Genomic DNA, 24,501 nt, shown 5'->3' on the forward strand with positions numbered 1-24,501 from the left:
AAAGGTACCGACGTAAAGTGTCCATTCTTTATAATCCCTATTCGCTGGGTAACCTAAATCTGTATTCTGAGTGTATCATACTCACAGTTCATGATTTTAACATATTTCACTTTTGTGTATCAGTTACAATCCACCTGTAAATCTCTGAAGAAACTGAGAAGTAATTTCTAGCATATAGCAGAATAAGCATGACTTAGAACAATGGTGCAGGAAGTGGTAAAATTCCATCCTGGTTTGCTGCTCATCTTTCTTATTTAAAATTTATAATAGCAATTAGAATGTGGTCTTGAGGCTGCTTGGCGAGCCCCTTTCAGCTGCCACTCTTAGAGTAGGTCAAATTTATGACTTACGATGACTGTCCCCAGCAGTTTGAACACTAACAGCATGGATGGGTCCCCATGAGAAGTTACTGAACAAATGGTCAGATTCTTATTGAAAAGTTCAACATTAGTGAGCAGAATTCCCAAGGGAAAGGAAATCACTACCCATTATACCATTTCCACACTCGTCATAATAACAAACCTTTTCTAATGCATTAATCTTGTCCTGTGCTCCACCCTTGCCACCCGAGATAATAGCACCAGCGTGACCCATTCTTCTGCCTGGAGGAGCTGTTAATCCAGCAATAAATGACACTACAGGTTTGGCTTTATCCCCCTGGAAAACAGAAATAATTACTCTATTATTATCGTCATATAAAAGAGCAGCAATTTTATGCAACTATCACTCATCAGCATTCTTCACGAACAGCACTGAAGACATTAATTTCCAAATAATTTCAAGACTATATCAAGAAAAAGTTAACAAGGGTGAAGTGTATGTAGCTAATAAGTAGAAGAATATTATAATATTTTTTTTATCCAATGCCACCAGGTTGTCTTTTTGACATTTCTGGTCTTCTCTCCTGGCATTGGCTTAATTGTAACCCACTTCTGAGGTTGGGGCACCTGGAAGGCGGAGTTACATTACCCAGATGATGTGATAGGATGATTATGATAATGTGGTGCCAGGAGAGGTCTTAAATCTAAACTTAACCTAAATTCCAGACCATGGAGTAATCCCCTTTAAGGAAAAATTCCTGTGCTCTAACCGGGAATCGAACCCGGGACCTCATGAATTATAGCCAGAAGCTCTGACCACTACACCATGAGGCTGGTCTATTGTTTTTGTTTTCCGGTCACAGTCCGTCTCTGCACTGTTATTCACTGAGGAGATACCCACTCCAACTCCCACTCTCTCTCTCTCTGTGATGGTGTGGGGATTGCATTTTTGACTTTGACAGACTATTGTATTGTTTTACAAGATATGCTTGTCAGAAGACTTTATTATGGATAACAATATACAGTAGAACCCCTATTATCCGTGTTAATGAAGGGGGTGGGCTGAACAGTTAATAAAAAAAAATCGGATAACCTGTACCATAAAAGATTTTCGTAAATTTAGTGAATAATATTTACACTTTTGTAATTCCTTTCGTGGTTTTGACGGTGTTGCGTTTAATATGCTAGATAGTGATCAGAAGTTCACTAATTTAACTCTGGTTATCAACGACGGGTTTTTAAGGGGCAAGGAAACTCCTTGTAATGGCTGTCTGTGGAAAGATATCAGTATTAGAGGTCTTGTGTTGTTTATTTTATTGGGTTATTTTACGACGCTGTATCAACATTAGGTTATTTAGCGTCTGAATGAAATGAAGGTGATAATGCCGGTGAAATGAGTCTGGGGTCCAGCACCGAAATTTACCCAGCATTTGCTCGTATTGGGTTGAGGGAAAACCCCGGAAAAAACCTCAACCAGGTAAATTGCCCCAACCGGGATTCGAACCCGGGCCACCTGATTTCGCAGCCAGATGCGCTGACCGTTACTCCACAGTGTGGACTCTTGTGTTGTAGATTTACGTACTTTCTACACTCCAATCTCGTATTCTGGTGCGAGATGAGCCAAGGTTTATCTTTCCGAAAACCATTGAATTATTTACAATTTTTTTCGATTCTTAGCACATGAGTGTTCATTTGATAGCCAAAGAAAATATTTCATATAGAAGTTATACAGTACGACAATTCGAACAGTGGACCATGCTGTGTAAGCGAAGAGGCTTGTAATAACCCTCTCTAGAAAAAAATAACGTGCTAATACAATGTGCAATACTTCATATATTTCTGAGGCAAAAAAGTGAGAGAAAGACAGACTTAATCCAGCAATCGGTTAATAGGGTGACGGATAATCGGGGTTCTACTGTAATGCGTACGGAAGTATAAAGAATTTGAACTAGCTTTTTGAGTCTATGAATGTAAAGCAATTTAATTTAAATTATTTTAAACTGTGATTAACTGATTATGTTTTGAAATCACATATGCATACAGGGACGTACACAAGGGGGGTTACCGGGTTTGAACCCCCCCCCCCTTGATTTAAAAAAAAATCACATATTTAGATTTGAGTATTTTTTATCCATAATCGTTTTTCCTTCTCTAATTTTACACTGTCAGAGTAACAAAATCTACTTCGACATAAGGCATAGTTCTATTCCTCCTTCAATATCGTCATTGTTCCTGCAATAACTCCTATGTGCAAAATATAAAATTTTTCAGTAGGAAGAAAAAACACATTTATTCATTCTGTGGCAGTGGAACATAGGAGATTGTGAATTCTTACATTTTCAAAAGAAAGAAATATAATTACGTATACAAGATTTTATTATTTGCTGCATCGCTATTTAAGTTATTTAATAGAGCAAAAATCTGAAAATTGATAAATATGTCACATAGGAGTTATTGCTGGAATGACGACGATATAATCCCTGTGCTTGGTGCTGTGGCACGTTCAAATTTTATCAACGCTGTCTTTATTATAGAGAGACCTATCACCTAGTACTGACCTTGTAATAAAATGAAGTCAACACAATATGAAATTTAACTTGTTGTGAAACATATTGAAAAGGTTATTTTGACACTTCTGCAGTGCAGATGTTAATTATTGTGCATTGTCGATTTTAAACTCATTTAAAAGTATTATTCAACCGTTTGTTAGTTTGAGTTCTGATTTTATTGTGAAACATTCGTTTAATGTTTTGTGTATTTGACAGTTCATATTTTTAATATGGTAAATATTTAATATTAATAAATATACTATAACATAATAATTCTTCTTCTTGGTTCTACAGCTGGGTTCCAGCCTTGACCGCCCCAACGATGCTTCTCCATGTCCTTCGATCTAACACCTTTGTTTTCCATCCTCTAACAGTGCTGCTATTACATCTTTCTCCACTACATCCAGCCATCTTAGCTGAGGTCTCCCTACTTTTCTGGTGCCAAAAGGTATAGTGAGAGTCAATTTCTTGCAAGGATTATTTTCATCCTTCCTACAAATATGGCCCAGCCACCTGACTCTCATAGCTTTAATTTCTCTGCAAGCATCTGATTCTTTAAAAAGTTGGTGTAATTCATAGTTATGTAACATAATAATAATAATAATAATAATAATACACAAAATTTAAAATACCGATAATGTAATTTTTTTATATATAAAAAAGGAGATACAGTAGTATTAACAAAATTTGAGACCGAATGAGCAGCGCTTGTGTTCGGTCACAGTTCAGATATAATATTAATAGGCCTATAAGAGAATATAATATAAAATAAAATAAAATAGGAAATAAAATTAAAATTTCAGTTATACAGAAATTATGTAATACAATATTAATATAAGAGAAATATAGAAAACAAAAAAAATAAAATAAAATAAAATAAATAAATAAAATAAAATGGGAACTAACATTTAAATTACAGCGGCAATGGAATTATGTAAACAATTTTAATGATATGCCCCCCCCCCCTTGACAAAATTCTGTGTACGCCACTGCTTGCATACCAAATCTGTCATATTCAATTTCAATTATAAATTACAGATAGACTTATGTCTTTATAAGCACTTTACTATATATTTGTGAACTTTGAGAAAATACTCCTAAAACTTTGATTTCCATATTCACATACAGAATGGACTCCAGAAAACCACTTTGTTGTGGGCGAGCTATCAAAATACAAGGCAACAGAATTTTCAGCCTAGTTTTAATTTCGTTCAAATTGAACTATACTATGAGCAAGTATTTTATTCTTCATGACTGTTAGATTTAATATCTATTCCTGGAGCTCCATATATATTTATATAAAATAACAGAAACAAACAAGAACAAATCTGTTGCACAACAGCCCGTGCATGGCCAACGCCTATCTTCTCACATCCACATGCATCAGTAGAGGTGAACGATATCCAACCAGTACAGGGGTTAATGTGTAGTTAGCATGATGATCCTTCCTCCCTACTCAGCCGTTATAGTTGGCTTGCAAAACTGGATTTCACTACTTACTGTAGCTCTTCAAATTCATCATAATGCTAGGTGGGTACCAGTCCCATACAATGGCCGAATTTCATGAGAAAATGCTTTTCCCCCATGAAGTTCCGAACCAGCACTTAGTGCATAATGCTATTCTAAGGCATGACAGCTTGGAGTACGCAATTACAGTGAGGCAGAACACAAAATAATAGAACCTCTAGCAATTTTCATTACACTTTAGTATAAAAGGAAATCTCATCTACAATGAAGATTCCATAAATCAGCGTTTCTCAAACTTTCTTGAATTGGGGACCACTATTTTTAAGTCAGAACAGTTCCGCGGACCACTTTACTCTTGTTCCCTTCGAAAGCAAATTTATCATTTTTTGTAGCATATTTTGATACCAGTATACTTATATTGTAAAATAGAATTAATTAATTATAATACTTTTCTAATTATTTTTTTTGTAGCCAATCACAAGTAACTTATAATAAATTCTGTGAATTGTTGATTCATCGCTTGTCTATTAGCAGTTAGTTGTTTGAAATCCTTATGTGGTACACGCAGTAGTTGTCCATGTCTGTGTTAAATAGTGCCCATTATAAATAATGGAAAACTGGCTTCGATCCAGATCTTTGAAAAGAAAGAAACACGATACGCTTCATTCAGGCAGTGTTAATAGTTCAAAAGCTGTGTGTGAAGAAATATATTAATATCAGTGATTATAGTGCCATTAAAGAAATATCTAGTCCTAGTGGTAGCTATTCAAAGAGAAAATACGTTCGTAAAAATGACAAGAGTTATTTGGAACTTGGATTTACTTGGTCTGGCAATGAAAGGGAACGAAAACCTCGGTGCGTTGTTTGTTAAGAAGTGCTTTCAAATGAGTGTATGAAACCCGCAAAATTGAAACAGCACTTAAGAGATGAAATACGCAAATGTAAAAAGTAAACCTGTCAGATTTTAAAACAGGCGGATTCTAAAATTTCTTATATCATCATCTAGAAAAACAAATAAAAAAATTAATGCAGAAACATGCCCAATTTTCAACAAGTAAAGGTGCAATTTGGCACGTTCTATTATTGGTGTACGACATACTGTACGTACCCATTTCAATGTGCAGACTGGGTGTCGGCAAAACTATCAAGAAAGTCATCAATACATGAAAAGGTTCGGTACTTTGGTCCTCTGTTATGAATTCGGGTGATCCCTGGCTAGGTTACAGGCGCGGCACCAGATTTGCAGGGAAAAGTTGGCGAGAAACGCCACGTTCATAGTGCTTTAAATCCCTCTTTTGTTGCTGAGAGTAGACTAGGTAAATGGATAGGGTAAGAAATTTCATAAAATATTAGTACTGGGAGAAAAAAGTGAAAGGCGATTGTCATGTGTCATTTCCAAACTCTCAGATTTTCAGCTGTAGTGTGACACGCAATTCATTTGAATTTTATTTCTCCTATCTTTTTTGAAGGACCACAAGGGCAGAACTCGAGGACCATAGTTTGAGAAACACTGCTATAAATGATTCGAAACTTTTACTAACTGTGTTATGTTTCATCAGAAATTCTGAAGCTTTCTCTTCAGCACTTCCGCCGATCTCTCCAATTAGGATGATTCCTCTTGTTTCCTCATCCTTAAGGAAGACTTCTAGACAGTCAATAAAGTCTGTTCCATTAAATGGATCACCACCAATTCCAAAACACATAGTTTGGCCTAACCCCACCTGAAAAAATGGATATATAATCAATCAGCACAAGTAATCTTTCTACTTTTAAAATCAAACTCAAAACTTCAACTTTTTAAATAGCAATTTCAGGTTTTTTTACAGAAATACATAAAAATTCACTGAACACTTTACATAGCAAAACTTTCAAATGCAGATTTCATACAATCACAGAATGTGACAAAGAAAGGATTTGTATGAATTAAATCATGACCTATTACTTTAAGGTACGGTCACACGTCGCTACTTTTGCTGCGCAACTTTTGTACTGCAGCTGCAAAAGTTGCGTGTCGTGTTCACACGTAAGACAAAAGTAGCATGCTGCATGCTACTTTTCATGCTGTGCAACCCGAGTGCTGCAAAAGTTGCAACTGGAGGTTGCGAATCTGTTCACACACAAGACGCTACTTTTGCAGCCGCAGTCATGCTGCAAATTTCCATCTCCATGTTGACTTCTCAATATACATTTTGTGGTTATGTTCGAATTAATAAGAAACTCATGTGAAAGCTTACTTATCTATTATTTCCTTTTCTGTCCTAACTAGTATTCAGAAATTGGCATTATTTTTACTATAAAGCTTTTAAAACGCCTATATACTTAAATGATAACCAACAGCATATTCACGTAATCAATGTTGGCAACCCTCCTGTTCGAAACTACGCTACGGAAAATAAAAAAAAAATGAATTATATCGTCAGCAAATATGCTCAGACTGTGTTGTACATTTAGTAACTGTTACAAATAATTTATTTTCATCATATCTAACATTAAAATATATCCAAACAATAAAAGTATCATTGGCACATTTGGGTGGCAACACTGACCGCAACCGCAGCAAAAGTCTCAACAAAACCGATATCAAAAATGTTGCGGCTGCAACCCTGAGAACCCTGTTCACATGTCGCTACTTCTAAGCTGCGCGCAGCATGAAAAAGTAGTGGGCAGCAGGTTCGGCAGCCGCTACTTTTCGGGTTGCACCGTTGTTCACACGTCGCAGTACGAGAGTTGCGCAGTTTTTTGTACTGCAGCACTGCAAAAGTAGCGATGTGTGACCGTACCTTTAGTTGGTCTTTCTGGATTATAGTAAATGAAACTTGCAGATAATTATGTAATTTTTTTTAAGATATCGATAAACTATACTACAATCTAATGACATGAAAGTCACGAATCTAATAAATCTTTATTATTACCCTAAAAAAAAATATCACTTACATAATGAAACACCTGACTATGGTTCATACCTGTGTTGTCTGGTGCACGGCTTCATATGTCAATGTTCCAGATCTAGAGACAACACCAACAACCCCACGCTGATGAATGTGACCTGGCATAATACCGATCTTGCACTGAAAAGAGAAAATACCTGAACTGTTATTAAGGTATTGTTCCTTTTGTAAATGTAAAAGATATTAACAACAACAATAATAATAATAGCAGCAGAATCTTTAATCTCCTGTTCAGAAACATGATAGCGTGCCTGACCACTTCCCCACCATCTAACTCTTATTTTAACAAACAAGTATAAGAGAATTCCAATTATATCCCATGTCGCTCGCTTATTTTTCCATTATACGGCTCCATATATTTCATGGGCAGTCTCGTTTTCTGTTGCCTTGACGTACTATTTTTAAAACACAATCTCGTTACTTCCGAAATACAGTTGAATTCTGTTATAGCGTCATCAAATTATGTTGCATTAAACGAGTATCATGATCAAAAAATAAATACAGGCGGTATGTACGATTCAAAGAAGAAATACATTCACAATATTATGTATTTTATATAGGTCGTTTTAATTTATTTTGTAATTTCATATAGGCCTACAGCAAACTTTATAAAATACTTTATGCTGTTTTTTTTAATTCGAAAAAAAATACTGTACTGGACTGTAAAAAAATCATTAAATACATAGTAAATTCTATAATGTTCAGTAATTAAAATACATACTCAAAATTAACAACTTAGGTTGAAGGAATTATACTTTTTTCTGCTTCAGTTTTGCAAAACTGCAGTCATAGTCCATAAATCATTCTCATTTTCTTCAACCAAGTAAAATTCACGGCATATTTCAGCTTTCTTTCTACCATTTTCGATCTCTTTTTTTTTTTTTAACATCATCAACTTTTCTTTTCTTTGCACCTTACTGCATTGTCCTGTATGTAATGTCTGCTTGCAAACTGAATGTTTGGAGTTACAATATGGAACACAACTTGACCTGTTAGTGTTTGTAAATGGTTTTTGCCATGACAGAAGAAAGAGTTTGACCTACCCTACACTCCACTATTTTTTCTTAAAATTCCAGTTTTTGGTCCATAAAACGTTTTTTTCAAATAACTGAAAACAACATGTCACTAATAACATAATCTTTTACCTGCGAATTCCTCACAATGACATTCTCGGTTTAATGTAATGTATGTAGAACCTGAATTCTTAGAGAATTTACACTGTTGCTAAGTGCCACTATAAACAAGTTGCTTATTAAAATGTGTTGTAAAAATAATTTTATGCTCGACCATGCCGAAATGTAGTAATTATACACCTGGTAGCAGTCCTTTCATGCATGTCAATAAAGTACACCTATTCATTAAAGTTCAGGTGTTCGATTATTCTCGGATATGCAATCGAAAGACAAGTCTCGAAACGTCATGGAGGCTGGAAATCCAATACTGTCACAGAAGGTTATGTTGTTACTATAATAATTAGCGTTAATTTTAAATAATATTCAAATAAATTCAATTTGTCATCTCGTTTTTCCATGTTGAATTCAATTTCAAGGTTATATCAAGACTGATGTTTATCTTACTCTCTAGATTATATCAAGGTCGTCGACATTCGTTTCCCGGAAAAAATCAATACTTTCGCGTCTGTGCACATCTCACAATTTATGATGTAGGCTATTGCACTCACTCACATAACAATAACATGAATACTTATGAATAATTTCAAGTTAGAAATATGGTCGAGCATAAAAAGTCGTATGAAACTTGCCTATAACTTGCTCATATGAAAATTATGAAACTCGCTTGCGCTCGTTTCATAAACATCCTCGTGTCTTAATTACTCCATTATAGACTCGTTGCATAATGTACTAAATCACATTAATTTAATACAGATAAAACTGTACTTCATACTGACTGTCACTGTAGCCAATATGTTGCACTAACCATGGTCACTAAAACCAAGCTCAACTCTGTGTGTTGTACACTAGTGTGTTTTACTATCTCATTTAGTATAGGTGTTTGTTGTATCATCTTCTACATTTCTGAATTAGTTAAGACATTAGGCCAGTAATTTTAAATATTTTTATTAGACCGTGATTTATAAATGCTTGTATCATGCTTGCCATTGCTTCATTCACTAGCCAGGTTTTACATTAATATAATAAAACTTATTTTACATTACTACGATATTAAAAATGCAAATGTTAGACTTCTCTAACATGTGTCATCTTCCATACAAGATGGGGAATTTATTTAATCTCTCAAATGTTAAGAATTATATAACTAAAATTCAGGAATTAAGTTTCCCATATATTCTTTCAGCACTGCTACTTACAGACCTGTTACTAAATCTACGTATTACTCTGTGAAAAGATTTATTAAATCTACATACTTAGACTTCAACAAAAAAAATTTGATAACACAATCTCAAGGGAAAAAATGGAACTCTCTGCATCATAATCCACAGTTAATTCCCGATTTACCACGAAAATCGTCTGTAGCTGCATTTAGATTGGCAACAGGCCATGATTGTGTGGCCAAACACCTGCATAGAGTGGGAATATATCAGTCCCCTAACTGCCCATTGTGCAACTCGAACCAAGAAATGGATTCAGAACATCTCAAAATCTGTGCTTCAGTGGCTGACCATGATAATATCTTTGAAAAATATTGGAGTGCAAGAGGTCAAATGACTTTATTGTTAAACGCCTGGCATTAGAACACAACAACATATTCTTTCATATAATTATATTTATTGGCAACATGTAGGATAAAAACAAAAAAAGGACATTTTATTTTGGAACAAGTTCATACCAAAAATATTTTTGCACTTTTATATCATAGTTCATATATTGCTAAAAAAAATTCTATACAACAAAACTATTTAAAAAATGACAATTCTGATTATTAAATAACTCTGACAGAAAAAGAAGTCAATATTTGAACTACTTGAGTTTTATAAATTTGATAATTTTATTTACAAAAAATTAAATATTCGTGGCTTTTCAGTATACTGTCACATGTCCAATATAGGGTAAGTGGAGAAGGAAGCAATAAATTTTAGTCGTAACAGTCATCCCCATACTTTAATATGTTCATCTTCAGTTATTTTCTTTTGATATCCCCTGTTACTTACATGAATGTTTAAGGACAAGGGTAACTTATAAAAGTAAACAGTAACTTCCACAGAAAATCTTTAATCCTTAAGTCATAGTCAGTAACAATATTCACAAGCTTGGTTGCTTTGTTGTCTCTCACATTCCTGCATTATAAATTGAAGACACTCTGGAATTCCTACACTTGTCAGTCTTGCATAATTGGGCAATCTATTAGTCATGTGGGCTGACCCAATTGAACTCACACTTACAATAAGGCATTTGGCACTGAGGTTATGGAAGAAGGAATGTGGTTCCAACTGAGAAGAATTATAGCCTTGAACAATACTTACTTTTAACTGCCAATTAAGGGGTTTCCTAACGTCGTCATCCCATTGAAGCCTAAATCAACAACAACTCTGGTTGTAAGCTACGGCGTAGTCAGCACCATGGTGCAGATGATAGTCAATTATACTAATTGGTAGATTGCTAAAGTATCCATTTCCTCGATGGAAACAGTGACAGGAGCTCCACCAACACAATTTCCGAATACCACGTTTACTAGAGTGCGTGACACTATAAATTGATCACATGATTTGTAGTATGGAGCATATAGTATGGGCTATAGTTTTAACATACGAGATTTTGTGTCCTCTCCCTTAACAGACCTATATATATCTTTGTGGTTGCATCCAAAACCTTTCCTCAACCATATTAACAGCACACAACAGAACTGTATATCCAATACCAGCTGCTAGCCACAACTAGCCTTCATGATGTGTAGCAGTTCAATGATATCCTAGTAATAAAAACAATATATTTATAAAAATACCCAAAAACCAAACTAATTAAATTTTTTCAAACAATTAAATATAGTAAATATAATTAATTCCTCCTCCCCAGTCATTAATGTTAATTTTTGGTCTATGGCACAATTACTTATCTGATACTACAAACACTTATACAACAACTAATGAAGTTAATTATTTTCTGCATACAGACGTGGACAAATTATTAGCAAAATTTAAGATTTTCATTATATATTTTTACAAAATATGATTCTTCAATTTAGACTACAGTTGACATTTTTGTGTATTTCCAAATTATTAGCAAAATTGAAGATTTGTATTGTATATTTTTCAAAATTTAACTCCTCAATTTGGACTACAGTTGATATTTTTGCATATTTACAAATTATTAGCAAAACTGAAGGTTTTTGTTGTATATTTTTACAAAATTCGATTCTTCAATTTGTACTACAGTTGACATTTTGGATATTTCGAAATTATAAGCAAAACTGAAGATTTTTGTTTTATATTTTTACAAAATCTGACTCTTCAATGCAGTTGACAATTATGCTAATTTACAAATTATTAGCAAAATTGAAGACTTTTATTATATATTTTTACAAAACTTGACTCTTCAATTTAAACTACAGTTGACATTTTTGCATATTTCTGTCTACTGTAATGATGGAAATATCCAAAATTGTCATATGTAGTCTAAATTGAAAAGTCAAATTTTGTAAACAGAATTATCATAAAAATCGTCCATTTTGTTAATAATTTGTCCACGTCTATATATGGAGAAAGAGGGCAACACTTTTCTGTTCACAAACTGCACAAAAAATTTAATTCTGAGCGAAGGATCTGAATTTTTCTGTCAAAATATTTAATTTTAAGCAGAGCATATGAATTATGCAGTGACAATGTTTAATTTTAAGCAAAGCATGTGGTTTATGCAGTTATAAAGGTTTAATTTTAAGCAGGCCATATGAATTGTGTATTTTCACAAAGTTTAATAGGTTTAATTTTAAGCAGAGAATGTGATTTATACAATTAAAAGGTTAATTTTAAGTAGAGCATATGATTTATGCAGTTACAAGGTTCATTTTAAGCAGAGCTTATGATTTAGGCAAATGTAAGGTTTAATTTTAAGCAGAGCATATGGCTTATGCAGAAACAAGTTTAATTTTAAGCAAAGCATATGATTTAAGCAATTGTGGGGTTTAATTTTAAGCAGGACATATAATTTATGCAGTTACAAAGTTTTAATTTTAAGCAGAGCTTATGATTTATGCAAATGCAAGTTTTAATTTTAAGCAGAGCATATGGTTTATGCAGAAAAAAGTTTATAATTTTAAGCAAAACGTATGATTTATGAAATTACAAGGTTTAATTTTAAGCAGGGAATATGATTTATGCATTCTTTACAAAGTTTAATGGGTTTAAAAGTAAGACATGTGATTTAAGCAATTGTTGGGTTTAATTTTAAGCATAACATATAATTTATGCAGTTCCAAGTTTTTAATTTTAAGAGAGAATATCATTTAGTGAAAAGCTTTAATTTTAAGTGGAGCATACAATTTATTAAATTGCAAGACTTAATTTTAAGCACAGCATATGATTTACGTAGTTACAAGGTTAGTTTTAAGCAAAGTATATTTTTTATGCAGTTACAAGGTTTAATTTAAACAGAACATATTATTATGCAGTTAGAATGTTCAATTTTAAGCAGAGTATATGATTTGTTCAGTTACAAAATTTGATTTTAAGTAGGACAGCTACGACTTTTAAGCACTGCATATGATTTATGCAGTTACAAAGCTATGTTTTATTTTCAGAATGAATTGCTACTATTATCAGGGTATAAATGATTCAATTATAGTACTTTCATAATTGTAGCAGTTTTGAATAGCTGTGTAATTAAAGAGACTCGAAGCTCCACTACATTCTAATCATACGGGTTCATAATTACACTCTACAATTTATGAAGCTCTATCTTTTTTTCTTTTTTTTTTTCCAAAATAACAACATCTCACTTCGTTAAGTGTATTATTATATGTGTAATACCTCCAACGAATTACCATTTTTAATCCATGTACTCCCAGATAAAACTGAAAAATAATATCTTTCAGGAATGGTATTTAAACCATTCACCATTAAATGCATAAATCCCAATACAGTGCTGTTCATATCTAGTTTACATTATTCAATGTGGTTCATTGACTGAGATGGTTCGAATCCATTATGAAGTTTGGTAGTCTGCATAAGGTGCAGTCGTCAGAATTTTGAATCAATGTAAGTGTTTTGCTAGACCTTGTTTTGAGTCGAAAAGTTTCTGCTACTCCTTTTCTTGTTTTTTGTTTCTTTTTGTCTGATTTTCAATCCTTAATGTTTCTATATTTTTCCACATTTTATCCCATGCTATTTCAGTCTGTTGCTGTTTACTTTTTCGATCAGTGATGTTGTGACTATTCTTTTTAGTGAGGTTAAATAATGCAACTTGTTATTTTTCTTTATGATCTTGGTTTCCTTCTTTGCAAGATTATCAGCAAGTTCGTTTCCATACAGCCCTACATGTGAAGAAACTGACTGGAAATGTATTTTCTTATTTATTCTAGTTAGGGGAGAGTCGGGTAGTATCGGACATTGGGTAATATCGGACAGTGAGTTTCTTTCATCTACCACATGATGATAGTACCTGATTGACATGGTTACGTTTCTGTGATGTCGCATAGAGAAACTTAACCATGTCATTCAGGTACTGCCATATGGTTGTAGATGAAAGAAACGCACTGTCCGATATTACCCGATGTCCGATACTATCCGGCTCTCCCCTAATATTTTTATTTTGCTTCTTATGTCTGTTATTGTCTTCTTATGTTTGTTATTGTAAAGCTTTGAGACATTTTGTGAGCTAAGATACAATGTTACTAACGTCCATAACTCAAGCTACATGTGTCTTCTGATGGTGCTAAATAAATAACAATACTGGTATGCATCCCAAAAAAGAGACAAGAGAATAATGTCCTTAGGACAGAACAAGACAATTAAGATTCTACACTGAACTGCAGGAGGCTTATCACATCAGAAGATAGAAAATATTAGTTGAACGAAATAAACTGAATAGAAAGTTGCATCGGAAAAATTCCACGTATTTATTGAACACAACTGTTTAGCAGAGCATCTACATAACACAGAAATTCTGTTAGCCAATGCAGTAACAGTTGCAAGGATAAGAATGAAGTAATTTTTTTGCAATGTAAAAAAAACTGACAAAGTCTGCAGGAACAAGAATATTCATGCTTTTAATCAGAAGACTCTGAAAAAAAGTTACAGAACATAACACATTGGAGAACAACACTTAAATTTTGTGACCTGTAAAAATCTTGAAGTGTGTCACGAAGTTGACACATGCTTTGTAACTTGCAACAATTTGGTCGTTTCATCATGTTGTAAATAATATCACTTTTAGTTTATTTTCTTGAACTATTATTCAGAAGATATAATATATGAAATTATTTTACTATGCATTCAATTATGGAACTGAACTTTCATTTTCTGAATTGCACACAAAAGTAAGACATCTGATTTAATTTAAAAATAGTATGGTTTATCCTCTGAAAAGGTGGAAAATTCAGATACCTGGCAGTAACAGTAACAAATATAAATTACACTCGAGAGGAAATTAAATGCAGAATAAATATGGCAAATATCTGCTATTATTCGGTTGAGAAGCTTTTGTCATCCAGTCTGCTTTCAAAACAACTGAAAGTTAGAATTTATAAAAAGTTATATTATCGGTTGTTCTGTGTGGTTGTGAAACTTTAAAAGAGGAATAGAGGTTAAGGGTGTTAGAGAATAAAGTACTTAGGAAAATATTTGGGGCCAAGAGGAATGAAGTCACAGGAAAATGGAGAAAGTTACACAACACAGAACTGCAAGCAATGTATTCTTCACCTAACATAATTACGAACATTAAATCCAAACGTTTGAGATGGACAGGGCATGTATACATAGTGTTAATTGAAAGAGAGAGGATAATATTAAAATTAATTTGAGGGAGGTGGGATATGATGCTAGAGACTGGATTAATCTTGCTCAGGATAGGGACCGATGGTGGGCTTATAGTGAAAGCGGCAATGAAGATATAGATTCTTTAAAAGCCAATCAAGTAAGCATGGTTTAAATAAATGCATAAATAAATGACTTGGTAACTCAGTTGGCAAACTGCTGGTTTATGATGACTGTGGACCCGGGTTCAAATCATAAATCAAGGTTCTAGAGGGTTTTTTCCTGAAGTTCTCCCATTTATCTCCATCATTCCACAGTCGCTCACCATTTCATCATGATATCAGTAATATCTATCCAAAATAGTGAAGTGTGATGTATTGTGATCGACATACAGATGGCATCAGTGTGAGGTGGTGTAGTACAGTGTTGCCAGAAAGTTTAGGGACACCTTATAATTCTTACAAAATGCTGCCCTGGCCTTAAATTATTAGACAAACTAACAATGTTTTTAACTGTTGATTAACAATAGGAAAGACTAATTTTTAGTGCAATTTCGGTATTTATATGATGACTGTTAGTCCTTATAGAGAATTTATAAGTTTTTAAAACAAAATAAAAAAATCTTACATTTTTAGTAATTAAAGTTGAAAATAAATGAGTGACTAATCGGTGCATGATTCTCAACTGTTGCTCGATGATGTAGGATATATTATTCTTTAAATTTGTAAAAAATTTTCTTTGTGAATGTCCTAGCAGTTTCTAAGGCTTGGAAGTTTTAAAAAAAATGGGGAAATTTTATTATTAGTAAGTTCATCTGTAACTACTAAACAGAGGCAGTTATAGCTATGAGATCTGCACAGCTACATCTCCCCTGCCACTGTAATCCCAAGAAACGCAGCTCCATTCTAGTAATTTAAGGCAGGGGAGCATTTTATAAGAATTGTAAGGTGTCCCTAAACTTTCTGGCAACACTGTATGCTCTCAGGGGGTCAAATAGCACTTAATGGGACTTTATTGGACCTTGAGCCCACATGGCTAAATCGACAGATGGCACCACATAGCCCATTCACGATACCTACAAATAAGGCAGTCATTTGGACTCAAAAACCATTCCTACATAAAAGAGCAGTAAGGCACAATAAGCCCATTTGAGACTGGAGTACTAGTCCTCGGTTATCTCCTCAATACGAAGGGAAAAAAAAATGCATGCTATTAATTACACACAATTTCACATCAGATAGCTATTCGTATATATAGTACAGCTCGCACAGATCTGAAAGCCTGGTTGACGTCATTTGGAAAAGGGGAAAGAACTGAATGAAAAGGATAACAATTGCAGGCTAAACATATAATTGAAAATATTGACCTCTTACTTGAGCTGCTAGTCAGAGTCCTCAAGCTCTGCCACTCCGCCCATTTCATCATCATCAGGTCCACACCTGTGGAGTAACGGTCAGCGCGTCTGGCTGCGAAACCAGGTGACCCAGGTTAGATTCCCGGTCGGGGCAAGTTACCTGGTTGAGGTTTTTTCCAGGGTTTTCCCTCAACCCAAGATGAACAAATGCTGGGTAACTTTCGGTGCTGGACCCCAGACTCATTTCACCGGCATTATCACCTTCATCTCATTCAGACGCTAAATAACCTAAGCTGTTGATAAAGCATCGTAAAATAACCATCACCACCATCGTCATCATCACTGATACCACGAAGGTCAAAACTCTGACTAAAATAGAACTGAAAAAGTGAAATAATCCTGTATACTATACTTAATTTCTCACAGAAATATTTTCCTCCCTCATATGAAGGAAATTATTTCATTTGCCAGTTTGTTCTATGTAGAGTAGTACAAAAAATAAAATTGCAAAGTAAATTTATGTGATTTAATTTAGACTCGATCAGCCTTTGTATTATATTATTATATTGTATTTATTTACATTCCATGGTATTCATACATCGCTTTACAGCTAGAATATGATACATGTCAAAATCTTAATAGTACTACAAAAAAAAATTAATAGTACTAGACGATGGTGGTGATTTCCAACTGTAATGATGAAATGGGCTTGAGGACTCTGACTCAAGTAAGAGGTCAATATTTTCAATTATATATTTAGCCTGCAATTGTTATCCTTTTCATTCAGTTCTTTCCCCTTTTCCAAATGACGTCAGCCAGGCTTTCAGATCTGTGCGAGCTGTGCTATATATACAAATAGCTATCTGATGTGAAATTGTGCATAATGAATAGCATGCATTTTTTTCCCCTTTGTATGGAGGAGATAACCGAAGGCTAGTACTGCAGTCTCAAATGGGCTTATTGTGCCTTACCGCTCCTTTATGTAGGAATGGTTTTTGAGTCCAAATGACTGCCGTATTTGTAGAAATCGTGAATGAGCTATGTGGTGCCATCTGTCGATTTAGCCATGTAGACTCAAGGTCCAATGAAGGCCCATTAGAGTGCCCTTTAATCTTCTAAGAGCATACAGTGTTGCCAGAAGGTTTACGGACACCTTAAAATTCTTATAAAATGCTGCCCTGGTTTAAATTACTAGAATGGGGCTGCGTTTCTTGGGATTACAGTGGCAGGGGAGATGCAGCTGTGCAGACCTCATAGCTATAACTGCCTCTGTTTAGTAGTTACAGATGAACTGACTAATAATAAAATTTCCCCATTTTTTTTAAACTTCAAGCCTTAGAAACTGCTAGGACATTCACAAAGAAAGTTTTTTACAAATAATTGGACTTTATAAATTTAAAGAGTAATATATCCGACATCATCCAGCAACAATTGAGAATCATGCACCAATTAGTCACTCATTAATTTTCAACTTTAATTACTAAAAATGTAAGATTTTTTAATTTTCTTTGAAAAACTTATAAATTCTCTATAAGGACTAACAGTCATATAAATACCGAAATTGCACTAAAAATTACTCTTTCCTATTGATAATCAACAGTTAAAAACATTGTTAGTTTGTCTAATAATTTAAGGCCAAGGCAGCATTTTGTAAGGATTATAAGCTGTCCCTAAATGTTCTGGTAACAATGTACTACACCACCTCACACTGATGCCATCTATATGTCAGTCGCAATACATCACATTACACCATTTTGGGTAGATATTACCTACATCATGATGAAATGGAGAGTGACGGTGGAATGATGGAGATAAATGGGAAAACTTCAGGAAAAAAAAAAAAAAAAAACTGGAACCTTGATTTATGATTTGAACCCGGGTCCACAGTCCACCAGCAATTTGCCAACTGAGTTACCAAGTCATTTATGTATGTATTTATTTAAACCATACTTACTTAAATGGCTTTTAAAGAATCTATATCTTCATTGCCGCTTTCACTATAAGCCCACCATCGGTCCCTATCCTGAGCAAGATTAATCCAGTCTCTAGCATCATATCCCACCTCCCTCAAATTCATTTTAATATTATCCTCCCTCTTCCAACTAACACTATGCATTTCAGGATTCATCCATACATGCTACATGCCCTGCCCATCTCAAACGTCTGGATTTAATGTTTGCAATTATGTTAGGTGAAGAATACATTGCTTGCAGTTCTGTGTTGTGTAACTTTCTCCATTCTCCTGTGACTTCATTCCTCTCAGCTTCCCGATAATATAACTGTTTTATAAATTCTAACTTCCAGTTGTTTTGAAAGTAGACTGGATGACAAAAGCTCAATCGAATAATAACAAGCATTTCCCATATTTGTTCTGAGTTTAATTTCCTCTCGAGTGTCATTTATATTTGTTACTGTTGTTCCAAGGTATCTCAATTTTTCCACCTTTTCAGAGGATAAACCGTACTATTTTTAAATTAAATCAGATGTTTTACTTTTGTGTGCAATTCAGAAAATGAAAGTCCAGTTCCAGATTTGAATGCACAGTAAAATGTCTTTTAGTTCCTACTACATGTGGGGATTGCTTTTATAATCCTTATCTTTTAGATTTTCACTCACATAAATACCACAGCTCAGCCATAATCAAACACTAATAACGGTATCACCAAACCACAGTGCTTAACTTCAACAGGAAAAAGTCAACCCAATATGATAAGATGTGGTAACCTTTAAGAGAGGGAACATCAACTAATTGTAATGTAATGTAATTAACACTGTTTTTATGAAAAAATATTTGTAGCTTCCTAAGACTGATATTGGACAGGATACCAGGGGCAATGGCAAATTGATATATTCATATTTTATATTAATTTAATACTTACTTAATATTGATAAACGTATTTTTTTACGTGGAGAGTGTGGTTTTTAGATGCTATATTGTAATTTTGTATTCTTCACCCGACATAATTAGGACGTCTGAGATGGGCAGGGCATGTAGCACGTATGGGCAAATCCAGAAATGCATATAGAGTGTTAGTTGGGAGACAAGAGGGAGAAAGACCTAGATGGGATGTTAATATTGAAATGGATTTAAGGGGGTTGGGATATGATGATAGAGAGTGGATTAATCTTGCATAGGATAGGGACCAATGGTGGGGCTTATGTGAGGGCAGCAGTGAACCTATGGGTTCCTTAAAAGCCATTTGTAAAACCTATGGGTTCCTTAAAAGCCATTTGTAAGTAAGTAGGTATATTGTAATTTTGTACTAGTTTATGTTATGGTATTTAGGTTATGAAGTACGATGATCTAAGTGCTACACCATTTTCGTGTTTGGAATATTATAGCCTATTTTGTGTTTATGTGATGTTATACATGTACTAAAATGACCAGATCTTTTTTATATTCTATTGCGTGATAATTTACTTACCTTTCTGCTTGATATTTTATTATAGTACATCAATGCAAATGAGTTTTCCATAGCACACGACACTGAAAGTTCTTTTGACAAAGAAAAGTGGAAAAATGGTCTAATTTTCAGACGTGAAGGTAGTCTGAAATGTGAAGAATTCGTATAGGTCTAGTGCGTCAGTTGATATGAAAACATATTAGAAAATAGCAAAAAATTGCAAAGAATTTATCAGTATAGGTAACCTAAAAGTGATTATTTAACACTTCAAAATGTACGCGAAACGCACATTTCACTTCGCTTAATATATGCAAAGCATATCAAAAGCCTAAACTAACCTAACCTACCCTACCCTCAAACAAATGACAATAAAAAGAACCTTCATTTGTTTATTTGTTATGGATCATTCAATAAATAGCATGTAAAAACAAGTAGTGGCTACAAGTAGGCCTACTTTCGCCTTATCCGGCATCATCATCATCATCATCTGGCGAAAGTACTTTAGCCACTACTTGTTTGTTTTTACATGCTATTCACTTATTGAATAAATGACACTCGGGAGGAAATTAAACGCAGAATAAATATGGGAAATGCGTGTTATTATTCGGTTGAGAAGCTTTTGTCATCTAGTCTTCTGTCAAAAAATCTGAAAGTTAGAATTTACAAAACAGTTATATTACCGGTTGTTCTGTATGGTTGTAAAACTTGGACTCTCACTTTGAGAGAGGAACAGAGATTAAGGGTGTTTGAGAATAAGGTTCTTAGGAAAACATTTGGGACTAAGAGGGATGAAGTTACAGGAGAGCTGCACGCATTGTATACTTCACCTGACATAATTAGGACCATAAAATCCAGACGTTTAGATGGGCAGGACATGTAGCACGTATGGGCGAATCCAGAAATGCATATAGTGTGTTAGTTGGGAGGCCGGAGGGCGAAAGACCTTGGGGAGGCCGAGACGTAGATGGGAGGATAGTATTAAAATGGATTTGAGGGAGGTAGGATATGATGGTAGAGACTGGATTAATCTTGCTCATGATATGGACCAATGGCGGGCTTATGTGAGGGCGGCAATGAACCTTCGGGTTCCTTACAAGCCAGTAAGTAATAAGTATTCACTTATTGAATGATTCATAATAAAGAGACAGTCAAATGAAGGTTCCTTTTATCATCATTTATTTGTTTATATTGACTTGTCAGTCCAGTATGTTTTGTAAACTAACTTACCCTGTCAGATTCACACACAGTAGAACTTAAAAAATGCGAGGTAGTTAATGTAGGCATAAGTAATTACCATTTTAGTGTTGCGTGCTATAGGAAAGCCAAATGTACCTTTATTATGTCTGACTTGAAGTTCAACCAACTTCAACGAATAATTTCAGCATGAATGTATAAAATATGTAACTTACCTGTAATTTTGTGTGAGCTCTTCAAATATTCTTGAAATTACCTTTTCTGTCTTATCCATAAGCTCGAACTATAGTTCGCCTTTTGGGGAATACCTCCTTCAGCTTCATTTCGATCAGAGATAAAGAAACAACACATATACGTATGGTTAATGCAATATATACCTGCTCAGGAGCAATCACGCCTGGACAATTAGGCCCTACGAGGCGAGATTTGGTCTGATGTAGCAGCATCTGCTTCACTTTCACCATGTCATGCTGTGGAACACCTTCTGTAATACACACTATTAATGGCATTTCAGCTTCAATGGCTTCAATAATAGCTTTCGCTGCTCCAGGAGGTGGCACATAGATAACAGTGGCGTCTGCTCCTGTTGCATCTTTAGCCTGCATTGAAAGAAAATACATTTTGATAATCATTAAATAATCTCTTCAAGTACAAAGACAGTGTAAAAAATTCAAACACGAAATTAAAACTGTATAAATGCTTCTTGAACACTAAACAAACAAGACCTTGAATACTTTTCTCGTAAGAACGTAATCACTATGAAATGTCGTAAGTAAATTACAAAACTGAAACTTCAACTTCAATATAGGCTGCTATAAATTTCTGGGTAAAAATGTAAATCTGTGATGGTGACATATGCCACTCTTATATTATATAACTCCAATAGTTCCACAATGTTTTATAGTATAGTACTGTTCGTCTGAGTGGTTATGTTGCATCCCAGTTTTCCCCACCTGTTTATGCTTGTCATCTGTAAAGGCTTGTGGCTAGGCCAGTCTTAGCTATTTTCTGAAAACACTTGCTATTAGAAATTGGACGTCTACTAATATTACACAATTGTTTAAAATAATTTTAAAGAAAAGTCCCAGTTAAGCAAGTAAATGTCATGTCACGTGATTTCCCCAGTTTCGATGACCCTGCGACATAACCACTTGGACGGACAATACAGTCTTAGAAAAAAGTTGTCACACAGATATTTTGTAAGTCTCAGAAAGGAGGAAATGCTCATTATCAGAGAACGTGCGATCTGGGTCACAAGAGGACTATTTGAGGTACCTAATAAAATTAGTTTTGTTTCGTTGTGTGTCTGATCATGTGCACTGCCTCCATCTGGGACTTATTTTCTAAGACTGTACAATATCATTGATATCGGTCCAGGGGTAGTATATTGTTTAAAATTATGCCACAATACCAAGTCTGTTAGTTTATTAGACGTATATTCACAGACATATTGGTACTCACTCGTGAAACCATGTTTCCACTAGCTGTTAACTTTCTTTTTTTTAGTTGGCACCTGTGCAATAAACCTATCGTCAGCCTTGCAAATTAATAATATATAATGGTTTCTCAAATCTATAACTCGATGGTGTTCGGGTAAAGAGAGTTGTCATTTTTTGTGCAAATGTAGTTTTGTTCCCTAGGGAATAAACAAGTTAAATTCTACAAGTGGATATACAAAAAACAAGAGAATACTAGCATTTGACGTGTTTTGTGTAGAAAATTATTTGCAGTAAGGGTGCGAGTTTAACTTTCATTTAACTCAAAACTAATTTTTATGATTTGTCTTCCTTTACACAAACACCATCGAATTACTGAATGTGGTGGATATATTATATAGCTTAACTTAACGGATAACTTTCAGAACATATGATGTTTGTGGCAAGTACAGTGACAAATAAATATTAGTAATAGCGAGTGTTACGTTCTTTAATTACATGAAATATTGTACAACAGGATTCGGAACTATAAGGACGACGTAAGTTATGTTACCGTCACGTATTCAATACATTTAAAAATTTATTCCTGAAAATTATTACAGGGAGATCACAGGTTTTACATACTTACCTCTTTAACTGTATTAAATACTGGTAAGTTGAGATGTGTTTTTCCTCCTTTTCCCGGCGATACTCCTCCCACAACTTTGGTTCCATACTCAATAGCTTGCTTACTATGAAACGTTCCTTGTTTACCTGTGAATCCTTGACATATTACTTTAGTTTCACGTGAAAGCTTGAGATTAGGACGTGTAGCGGTGTAATTTGTTCGAACATTATTCAACTTATGACCTGAAAAATAAAAAATTAGTTGGAATGTAATGAAACAATGACTTTACACTTCTGTGCAAATGAGTATAGACACCTATATTAAACAATCACTGTAAGAGAAACCTGTAAAACTTCAATACTTGATTAATATTAGAGAGCCATAAAAATTAATAAATTAATTTTTACGTAGATCCAATACTTGGTAGTTTGCCCTAGCTTCAAAGGTCACATCACTGTTTACATTATCATTGAGACGACTAACTCCATGTACTTACGTACGAAAAAACCGATTTTTAATATATGACATTATGTAACAAAAACCATACACATATACACCATAAATGATAAAAATGTATTAGTAGGTACGAAGGTAGGAAGATAATGCTACGGCATATGTGGTAAAATGTTACAAATAAGACCCCACTTCGACGGCAATAATCAGTATGGAATTATATCACATCAATCATGAACAGGAATCAGATTTCAAGAACATTCACAATGTTAACTCAGAATCTTTCTCTACATTTACCTCCCAATCTGAAAAATATCCTCACTGTCGCCGCCATTATATTGGAAGGTCAGACTGCAACTCACTCGGTTTCTCGTCGACAATACTCGCGTATATTCGTGTCAAGATTGGCATGTAGCGATCGGACCGAACCGAACTTTGTTCATTGGAGCGGAATCTACTCAAAAGATTCCTGCGCGTTAAAATGCGGCAATTACGAATATGTTCGTAAAGAGAAAAATTTTTCAGCACTTACAGTTGTGGACAGTGATTTTTTTAATATAATGGATTTGAGGGTGGTGGGATATGATAATAATAATAATAATAATTTTTATTGTCATTGAATGAAAAACTTCACTATAGACATTGTCAAATGTTACAATCTTACTGCAATACATTTCATAGATATGCAAAATAAAAATTTAATTATAAAAACAATGTAGATATTTATCAAATTACATAATATAAAGTTAAAAGTACTATATTTACTAGATAAAAGACAGTATCAAATACTAATTGTTCTATGTTTAATAACTAATTAAGAATACTACAAACGGAGGCTAATAATAAACTTTAAAAATGCAACATGAGGTAGTGCATTTGCTCTG

General features: G+C 34.2%; 1 protein-coding gene across 1 annotated transcript in view; it reads right to left on the reverse strand.

The window, feature by feature from the left end:
* Scsalpha1 (Succinyl-coenzyme A synthetase alpha subunit 1) overlaps positions 1 to 24,049 on the reverse strand; it is a 28,487-nt gene extending 4,438 nt beyond the window's left edge. Inside the window, exons 1-6 of the mRNA XM_069815126.1 lie at positions 23,915 to 24,049; positions 23,186 to 23,406; positions 21,499 to 21,720; positions 7,300 to 7,404; positions 5,878 to 6,057; positions 523 to 657 (exon numbers count right to left, since the gene is read on the reverse strand). Coding sequence (XP_069671227.1) covers positions 523 to 657; positions 5,878 to 6,057; positions 7,300 to 7,404; positions 21,499 to 21,720; positions 23,186 to 23,406; positions 23,915 to 23,951 — 900 coding nt within the window. The 5' untranslated portion in view covers positions 23,952 to 24,049. The remainder of the gene's footprint in view (positions 1 to 522; positions 658 to 5,877; positions 6,058 to 7,299; positions 7,405 to 21,498; positions 21,721 to 23,185; positions 23,407 to 23,914) is intronic.
* Between the last annotated feature and the right edge of the window lie 452 nt (positions 24,050 to 24,501).

The sequence above is a fragment of the Periplaneta americana genome, chromosome 1 (genome assembly GCF_040183065.1).
Source record: "Periplaneta americana isolate PAMFEO1 chromosome 1, P.americana_PAMFEO1_priV1, whole genome shotgun sequence".
Taxonomy (NCBI): Eukaryota; Metazoa; Arthropoda; class Insecta; order Blattodea; family Blattidae; genus Periplaneta; species Periplaneta americana.